This window comes from Bufo gargarizans, chromosome 2 (assembly GCF_014858855.1).
Source record: "Bufo gargarizans isolate SCDJY-AF-19 chromosome 2, ASM1485885v1, whole genome shotgun sequence".
Classification (NCBI taxonomy): Eukaryota; Metazoa; Chordata; class Amphibia; order Anura; family Bufonidae; genus Bufo; species Bufo gargarizans.
Genome location: NC_058081.1, coordinates 189718103 through 189728213, shown reverse-complemented (window position 1 = coordinate 189728213; position 10111 = coordinate 189718103). Strand labels below are relative to the sequence as shown.

At 44.8% G+C, this 10111-nt stretch overlaps 1 protein-coding gene across 1 annotated transcript; it reads left to right on the top strand.

The window, feature by feature from the left end:
• Nucleotides 1-511: 511 nt before the first annotated feature.
• LOC122929691 (lamina-associated polypeptide 2-like) lies at nucleotides 512-1984 on the top strand. The gene is made up of 2 exons (XM_044283340.1): nucleotides 512-633; nucleotides 722-1984. The coding sequence occupies exons 1-2, from the start codon at nucleotides 586-588 to the stop codon at nucleotides 1982-1984; spliced, it is 1311 nt and encodes a 436-aa protein (XP_044139275.1). The 5' UTR covers nucleotides 512-585.
• Nucleotides 1985-10111: the final 8127 nt, after the last annotated feature.

Here is a 10111-nt window from a genome sequence, read left to right as displayed (position 1 = left end):
TTTCCCTTTCATCCTCCATGACGGCATACCATGAGATGACCCGCCTCCAACCAGGTAGGGACAGGAAGTATAAGTTTGACTCTCCTCCGGCTCCTCCTCAGTGTCTTCCTGTCCCTCCAGGTAGGAGATGGGTTTTCTCTTATGGTCGCCGACCATGAAGAAAGAAGTAGAAGAAGGAAAGATGCCATGTGAGGAGGCAGCAGGGTCCGGTCCCCATTGGGGAAGCCGGGCTCTGGAAGACCTGTCTCTTACCTGCTGCTGGTGCGGGCAGACAGGTCCATGTGGGTCCGGACACTCAGGGAGTCCCTCCGGTCGGTGCGATACTCCACACTGCGATCCGGCATGGCCGGCGCTCACAGTGTCGTCACCGGAAGTGGACGCGCGTCATGCGTTCCACGAAGCGTTCCACAGCTCACTTCCGGATTGGGGCCTGAGAGCACTTCCGGGCGGTGGAGCGCATGCCGGCGGCGGCGGGAAAATTAAAAAAACGCACAGGATTATGGCGGAAGTCGTCCTCTGATCTGAGGTCTGGAGGTAAAAACTATTTAAAGAGGGGGAACAGTGACTTTTGATTCCCTAAAAAAGATGCTGGACCCAGGTGAAATTATGGAGAACACTCAGGGATCCGTACTAGTGAGTAATTTACCAGGACAAGGGTAAAAGGCAGTATATTCTGTTAGATTAACCCTTATGTATTTTCTTTCTTTCTGTATGTGTGCAGAGCGAGAAAGAGAGTGCTCAGAAAGCAAAATCTAGTCAGAGGGCAAAAAAGTGCAGTCTCTGTTCTATTAAACTTTCTGATTCTTCTGATAGGAAAGTGTGTAAAAAATGCACTGACAACATTTCTAAGGATTTAGTTCCGTCCCTAAAAGAAGAACTTAAAAACACAATTAGGGAAGAAATCAGGGCTGCTATGTCAGATACCTCATTAATTCCTTCCTGCTCCAAACAAGCGCAGGGACCAGCGACTAAAGCATCTGATTCAGAATTTGAGGAGGACTCAGAGTCAGGTGAACTCGGGTCTGAAGATTCTGGTTCAGATTCCGAATTTAAAAACTATCTTTTTTCATCGGAAGATACCAGAGAATTAATTAAGGCAGTTAGAGCCACTATGGATCTTTCTGATGAAAAAATCTGTAGATCAGTCCATGACGAGATGTTCAGTGGTTTTGAACAGAGATCTAACCGAGGTTTTCCGGTGCATAAAAACATGCACGATCTGATTAAAAGAGAATGGAGGTCCCCGGATAGGAAACTATTCATTCCTAGGACAATAAGGCGACGTCTCCCCTTTTCTAGCGAAGACGAAGCCTTGTTAACCACCTGCCCTAAGATAGATGTTTCTCTGTCTAAATTAGTGAAGGGTCCTAACGCCTTACCATTTGAAGACATGGGGTCATTAAGGGACCCCATGGATAAAAAGACAGATCAGACTCTTAAAAAAACATGGGAAGCTTGTGCTGCCCTGTTCAAACCAAACCTAGCGGCAACCTCAGTATCCAGATCATTAAAAAAATGGCTCACACAGTTAGAATCCCTATTGAAAGGCGGTAGTACATACGGTGATCTTAAAGATTCCTTTCCGCTCCTAATCAAAGCGGTGGATTTCCTATCTGATGCCACTGCGGAATCTGTCAGGATAGCTGCTAAGGCATCTGGGTTAGCGGTCGTGGCAAGAAGGTCCCTCTGGTTAAAATCCTGGTCAGGTGAGGTCAGTTCAAAATTAAAATTATGTACCTTACCTTTTCATGGTAATCTATTGTTTGGGGAGGATTTAGAGTCCATCCTAGAAAAGGCTTCCGATTCTAAGAAGACTTTTCCCAGAGATTCCGGGAAGAGGAAATTTCCCTTTCGGAGAGTTAAAAAAGGGACCCCCTTTCAAGCAAAGAAAACTAACAGGGACTCAGGCTGGTCAAGGGGAAGAAACCAGAAGAGTAGAGGGTACCTGTTTTCTTCAAAGAATACGGAACCGTCAAAGCAATGACGCCAGTGCTCAGGTAGGAGGGAGACTAAGTTGTTTTTTAGACTACTGGGAAAAAATTACAACAAACCCTTGGGTCTTAAGTACGATCTCGGAAGGCTACAAAATAGTTTTCCGTCTTCCTCCTCCCTCAAATATTTTCAGGGTAACTCCTATTCAAAAGACAACTGTTCTCCAAACAAATCTGGAGGAAGGGATTCGGAAGCTTCTGGCTCAAAGGGCCATAATTCCGGTTCCCTATTCTCAAAAAGGTCAGGGATATTATTCAACCGTTTTTCTAGTAAAAAAACCAGACGGGAAATTTCGGTTAATAATAAACCTAAAAAACTTAAACAGATTCATACAGTACAACAAATTCAAAATGGAGACAATAAGATCAACCGTGAATCTGCTGAAAAAGGGGGACTTTTTAGCCTCCCTAGACTTAAGAGACGCATACTACCACATTCCGGTATGCAAACAGTCCCAAAAGTTCCTGCGGATAGCGGTTTATTTGGGGAAAGTTCTGTTCCATTTTCAATTCCAGGTATTACCTTTTGGGATAACATCGGCCCCCAGGGTCTTCACAAAGGTGATGCTGGAACTAGTGGCCCACCTGAGAAGGAGGAATATCTTGATTATTCCGTATTTAGACGACCTACTGATAGTAGGCGAGTCAAAACAGTCACTAGAGAACAATCTCTTTGTGACCTGCCAGACGCTGTATCTGGCGGGATGGCTAATAAATTGGGAAAAATCAAAGCCAATCCCGTCCCAGGAAATAGTTTTCCTGGGTCTCTCCCTGGACACCACTCGTCAAAAAACGTCTCTTACAGAACAAAAAGTCTCTGGAGTGGTAGAAAAGGTCTCACGGTTTCAGAGTCATCCATCCTGTTCGATACGAGAAGCCATGAGACTACAAGGGACCCTGACTTCTTGCATCCCTGCAGTAAAGTGGGCTCAGTTCCACTCTCGAATTCTACAGCAGTGGACGCTGGCCTGCTGGGACAGAAGCCAGGGCTCTCTGGAACAGACAGTTCTGGTTCCTGTTTCGGTGAATCAGAGTCTTCAGTGGTGGAAGCAAGTAAGCCACCTACGCCAGGGAATTCCGTGGAATACGGAGGAGCAGGTTTTCATCACTACAGATGCAAGTCCTTGGGGGTGGGGAGCGCATTACTCTCATCACTATTTCCAGGGGGCCTGGGTAAACCACCAGAAAACTTGGTCCTCAAACCAAAAAGAATTGATGGCAGTCTGGGAGGCCATAAAAGTGGCGAGTCAAGACATAGAGGGAAAGGATGTCCAAATAAGATCAGACAACACCACAGTGGTAGCGTATTTAAACCATCAAGGCGGAACAAGAAGCCTATGTCTGAGTCAAATAACAGAAAAGATTTTTTCCTGGGCAGAAGGAAATATAAGATCCCTTTCAGCGGTCCATTTAAAAGGAAGCTTAAATGTGAAAGCAGACTTCCTAAGCAGGGTCAAGATATATCAAACAGAGTGGAGTCTGAAGGAAGAAGTTTTTCTCCAAATAACCCAAAAGTGGGGAGTTCCCCAAATAGACCTCTTTGCTTCAGCCACAAACGCAAAAGTAGACCGTTTCTTCTCCCTCAATCCAAGAGACAAAAGCGAAGGCATAGATGCCTTTTCAATAAAATGGAGGTTCCATCTAGCTTATGCCTTCCCCCCCCTACAACTAATGTCTCGGGTGATAAAGAAGATAAGGCAAGACAAAGCCCATGTTATTTTGATAGCTCCCTTATGGCCCAAAAAATCATGGTTTCCTCTTTTGAAGGTCATGTCAATCCAAAGTCCATGGATCCTTCCTTGGGATCAGGATTTGTTGTCGCAGGGTCCCCTTCTCCATCCCGAGGTGGAAAAGCTACATTTGGCAGCTTGGAACCTGAAAGGTTGATCTTAAAAGCTAAAGGCTTGACAGATCCCGTCATCAATACTATGTCGGCCAGTAGAAAGGAGACAACCTCTAAGATCTATAATAAGGTTTGGAGAACCTTTAATACATGGTGTGTAAAAGAAAAAGTATCCCCTGAAAAATTTTCGGTCCTTTCAATTCTAGGTTTCTTACAGTCTGGGCTGGAGAAAGGTCTTCGTCCCAATACTTTGAGGGTTCACGTATCAGCCCTTAGTGCAGTTTTTGATGAAAAAATTGCAAATCATTCTTGGGTTGTCAGATTCCTTAAAGGGGCAGATAGACTGAGACCTTCATTGAAAGCTATGACTCCACCATGGGATCTTAATTTAGTTCTATCAGGTTTAACAGAAAGCCCCTTTGAACCTTTATCATCTGTCTCTATAAAATATATAACACTTAAAACCCTGTTCTTAGTAGCAATTACATCAGCCCGCAGGGTTAGTGAAATCCAGGCCCTGAAAATTAATGAACCTTTCTGTGTTATCTCTGCAGATAGAATTACGTTTAAGTTAGACAACTCCTTCCTTCCCAAAGTTGTGTCTAATTTTCACAGGCAAGAAGAGATATTGGTTCCCTCGTTTTGCGACGACCCGAAAACAGAAGGGGAGGAGAGGTTTCATAAATTGGACGTGCGGAGAGCAGTGCTTATATATTTAGAGGCCACGAAGGTTTTCAGAAAGACGGATTCCTTGTTTGTTCAGTTTCTTGGCTTAAACAAAGGGCAGAGAGCAACAAAAAATACCATTTCAAGATGGATTAAGACGGCGATCTCAGATTCGTATAAAGCGCTAGGGAAATCACCTCCTGAAGCCTTTACAGCTCATTCTACGAGATCGGTTTCGGCCTCTTGGGCAGAGAGGGCAAACGCTTCATTAGAGCAAATTTGTAGGGCAGCCACCTGGTCTAGCCCTAATACTTTTATTAAACATTATAGAATCAATGTTAAGGCAGGTCAGGATCTAGCCTTTGGGAGGAAAGTCCTTCAAGCTATAATCCCCCCCTAAAATTGTTAATATGTTATATCTCATGGTATGCCGTCATGGAGGATGAAAGGGAAAAACCAAATTACGTACCGGTAATTCCCTTTTCATGAATCCTCCATGACGGCATAGGGGTTTCCCACCCTAAAAAAAAAAAAAAAAAAAAAAAGGGATATATGTAAATATAGACGTTCATAAGATTATGATAGGCCTACACATAGGTGATGGTGTGCAAAAAAAAAAAAAAAAAAAAAAAAAGATTCGAAAGAACACTCTCTAGGCTGTCGATCCAGAAAGACACTGAGGAGGAGCCGGAGGAGAGTCAAACTTATACTTCCTGTCCCTACCTGGTTGGAGGCGGGTCATCTCATGGTATGCCGTCATGGAGGATTCATGAAAAGGGAATTACCGGTACGTAATTTGGTTTTTCAGGCACGTGAAGAAAAACTGAAGAATAACACTCAACATCTCCTAGCAACCATCAATGAAAAATGGACTGCATCCGGATGCTGACCCATTGACTTAAAAGGACTGGTCCTATGTGAAAAACAGATGAAAATAGAACATCCTGCAATTTTTCCTAAATGAACAGATGGTCAGTGAAAAACAATGATCATGTGCATATACAGGGAGTGCAGAATTATTAGGCAAGTTGTATTTTTGAGGATTAATTTTATTATTGAACAACAACCATGTTCTCAATGAACCCAAAAAACTCATTAATATCAAAGCTGAATATTTTTGGAAGTAGTTTTTAGTTTGTTTTTAGTTTTAGCTATTTTATATCTGTGTGTGCAGGTGACTATTACTGTGCATAATTATTAGGCAACTTAACAAAAAACAAATATATACCCATTTTAATTATTTATTTTTACCAGTGAAACCAATATAACATCTCAACATTCACAAATATACATTTCTGACATTCAAAAACAAAATAAAAACAAATCAGTGACCAATATAGCCACCTTTCTTTGCAAGGACACTCAAAAGCCTGCCATCCATGGATTCTGTCAGTGTTTTGATCTGTTCACCATCAACATTGCGTGCAGCAGCAACCACAGCCTCCCAGACACTGTTCAGAGAGGTGTACTGTTTTCCCTCCTTGTAAATCTCACATTTGATGATGGACCACAGGTTCTCAATGGGGTTCAGATCAGGTGAACAAGGAGGCCATGTCATTAGATTTTCTTCTTTTATACCCTTTCTTGCCAGCCACTCTGTGGAGTACTTGGACGCGTGTGATGGAGCATTGTCCTGCATGAAAATCATGTTTTTCTTGAAGGATGCAGAATTCTTCCTGTACCACTGCTTGAAGAAGGTGTCTTCCAGAAACTGGCAGTAGGACTGGGAGTTGAGCTTGACTCCATCCTCAACCCGAAAAGGCCCCACAAGCTCATCTTTGATGATACCAGCCCAAACCAGTACTCCACCTCCACCTTGCTGGCGTCTGAGTCAGACTGGAGCTCTCTGCCCTTTACCAATCCAGCCACGGGCCCATCCATCTGGCCCATCAAGACTCACTCTCATTTCATCAGTCCATAAAACCTTAGAAAAATCAGTCTTGAGATATTTCTTGGCCCAGTCTTGACGTTTCAGCTTGTGTGTCTTGTTCAGTGGTGGTCGTCTTTCAGCCTTTCTTACCTTGGCCATGTCTCTGAGTATTGCACACCTTGTGCTTTTGGGCACTCCAGTGATGTTGCAGCTCTGAAATATGGCCAAACTGGTGGCAAGTGGCATCGTGGCAGCTGCACGCTTGACTTTTCTCAGTTCATAGGCAGTTATTTTGCGCCTTGGTTTTTCCACACGCTTCTTGCGACCCTGTTGACTATTTGGAATGAAACGCTTGATTGTTCGATGATCACGCTTCAGAAGCTTTGCAATTTTAAGAGTGCTGCATCCCTCTGCAAGATATCTCACTATTTTTGACTTTTCTGAGCCTGTCAAGTCCTTCTTTTGACCCATTTTGCCAAAGGAAAGGAAGTTGCCTAATAATTATGCACACCTGATATAGGGTGTTGATGTCATTAGACCACACCCCTTCTCATTACAGAGATGCACATCACCTAATATGCTTAATTGGTAGTAGGCTTTCGAGCCTATACAGCTTGGAGTAAGACAACATGCATAAAGAGGATGATGTGGTCGAAATACTCATTTGCCTAATAATTCTGCACTCCCTGTAGACATTGAAATGAATGGGTCTGGGTTCAGTCTTGGTGCTATCCATTGTAAAAATGAAACATACTGAATACCGACCCATTCCTTTCAATGGGTCTGTGTACATGAGCATTGATTTATCACAGACCAACTTTGCATTTAGGACAAATCATAGCATGTTCTATATTGTCCGCTTTTCACCAAACCTTTGACCCATAGAAATGAATGGGGCTGTGTGATAAAAGGAAGCCAAGCGGATGCAGTCCATTTTTCATTGATGGTTGCTAGGAGATGCCGAGTGTTGTTCTTCAGTTTTTCTTAACGCGCGTTAAAAGCGGATGAAAAACGGATTCTATCCTGACTGGAAACACTGAACGCAATCTCGGACAAAACTGATTCAAGACCATCAGTTTTTCACTGAACAGCTGTATTGCTCATGTGAAAAAGGGCTTAGTCTTATTTCATCAAGGAGACTGAATGAGCCAGGGTCTGTTCAGGGAAGCACTGATTGTTTACAAGTTCATCAGTTTTGTCTGTGATTGCGTTCAGTGTTCATCAGTGAAAAACACATAGCATCCGGATTCCTTCCGTTTTTCATGCAGCTTTAATTCATTTCTATGGGGCCAGGGCTGCATGAAATACGCACAACATAGAACATACTGCAATTTTTCAAGAACTCAACGATGATCAGTGATAAATAACGCTCATATTTACAGACCCACTGAAATGAATAGGTCCGGATTCAGTCCGAATGCTATGTGTTCACAACACACTCAGAGTCTTCCTCCGGAGTCACAGTGTGGGGCTACATTCAGACGAACGTGGTGTTTTGCTGATCCGCAAAACACGGACACCGGCCCATGTCATAGAAAATGCCCATTCTTGTCCGCAATTGCAGACATAAATAGGGCATGTTCTATTCTTTTTGCAGGGCCGTGGTATGGAGCAACAGATGCGGACAGCGGCCCCATAGAAATGAATGGGTCAAAATTGCGGAACGGTGCGGCCCCATTTGTGGCAGACCTCGCTGCCTTTGGATTACTATATAAAACCTGATTCTTCTGGTTGTTCACCCAGATCAGAGCTATCCAGGGACGTATAATTTATGGGGCTATGTGGTGTTTTGGGGTGTTTTCTATGTTTGGGAAAAATGTATGTGTTCTGCTCTGAGAGAAATTAAGTTAGGCCATTGTGGTTAAGTGTATCACAGGCAGAGGGGGGTGTACATTTGCCAGGAGTGTCCCTTGCTGGAAGACCTGCCTAAAAGGCTGAGATGTACCCCCATTAAAGTGTTCCTGTTTTACTATCAATACAGAGCCTCGTCTCGTACTTGGAGGGGGATAATTTTTGTATGATTCCTGTTTGATGCCTAGGAGTGTTCAGTAGCTGATGTCATTCGGGGACAAGAACAGCTTTGGCGGCGTTAACACCCTTACCTACTTGGGGTGCCGTAACAACTGGTGGCAAGCAGCGGGATAGTTCGGCCACCCCAGAAGGACAGCTACAAGGCAACCTAAGCAAATGGAGGCACACTATGAGCAACTAAAGCGATCTACCCTCAAGGATTTGCTGGAGAACCGGGGTCGAACAGCTAGTAACCGCAAAAAGAGGGATATTATTGCTAAATTGCTAGAGATAAATCGAGCCGAAAGGATTGTCGAACCAGAGAGGACACCCGAAGAGGCGAGTTTTGACCGGGCCGTTCAGATAAGATTGGCACACTATGGACCGAATCCCCCAATGGATATAATAACAAGTCATAGTGGCCATGCTAACCGGCGCCAGACTCAGCAAAGAGGTGCTGCAGCAGCAGAGGTAACAGCAGTTCCAGTCATAAAAAGAAAAGTGCACTTTGCAGCTTTTAAAAATTTTGTGGAAGCTGACGGAGAAATCAACAGGTACCTTGCCAATTTTGAACGGCAATGTGCCCTACACATAGTACCCACGGATGAATGGGTCACAATTTTGTCCGGAAAACTGTCCGGCCGTGCCAGTGAAGTCTTCCGGGCTATTCCTGATGAGGATATCGAGGATTATGAGCTGGTAAAGGAAGCACTATTGACCAGGTACGCTGTAACTCCTGAGGCATACTGGAGGCGATTCCAGGACAATACCAAGCAAATTGGGGACTCTTACACAGAGTGGGCATCCCACTGGTTCAATGGATGCCAGGTGGTATCCGGGAAAGAGATGCTGCAGTTATTCCTGCTGGAGCACTTTTACGAAAAGCTGACTTTGATGCGAGAGTAGATCAGAGACATAAGACCTCTCACCCTACCTGAAGCAGCTCACCTTGCAGACGAATATACCGACGCCCGAAAGACAGATACCCCTATGATCAAAGCCACTCCATGGTCGGATTACTGACCTGTGGCACCCCCTCCACATACCAAAATCACCCCAGGTATGCCCAGTACAACAACCCACAACCACCAAAATTCTTCCAGTGCGACCAAGTCGGACATAAAAAACTAGACTGCCCTTTGAATCCTTCCCGGCAGTCTCAGTCCTGGAGGAAGCCAGGAGGAGGGAACCCTCATGCACCAATGCCTGCTGCCCATTGCATCGAAGTGGGGAATACAGCAGAAGAGTACTGGGGAACCTTATATGAGGCTGACCCTGTCCATGCAGCTGCCCGGGACAATCGGCAGCAACACAGACAGACTGTCCTGGTCAATGGGAAAACAGCCAGTGGGCTATGAGACACCAGAGCTACTTTGACCCTGCTACAGCGCTATCTGATCCCGGACAGTGAACACACGGGGCACACTGTAGCCGTTAGAGTAGCTGGATGGACCATCTACCGTTTACCCACTGCCCGGGTTCACCTGGATTGGGGAGTTGCTACGGGATACATGAATGTGGGCATCATGAAGGAGTTACCGGCTGATGTCTTACTGGGGAATGATTTGGCCCCCCTTGTTTCTGCATATGCCCCATGGAGGCTAACCCTGTGACTACCCGTGCTGTTGGAACCGGTCTATCTGCTGCAGAGACCCAGGTAAGGACACCTACTCTAACAATTACCTTAGGACAGGCCCCCTTAGACTGGAATACCCCAGAGGCATTTGGGAA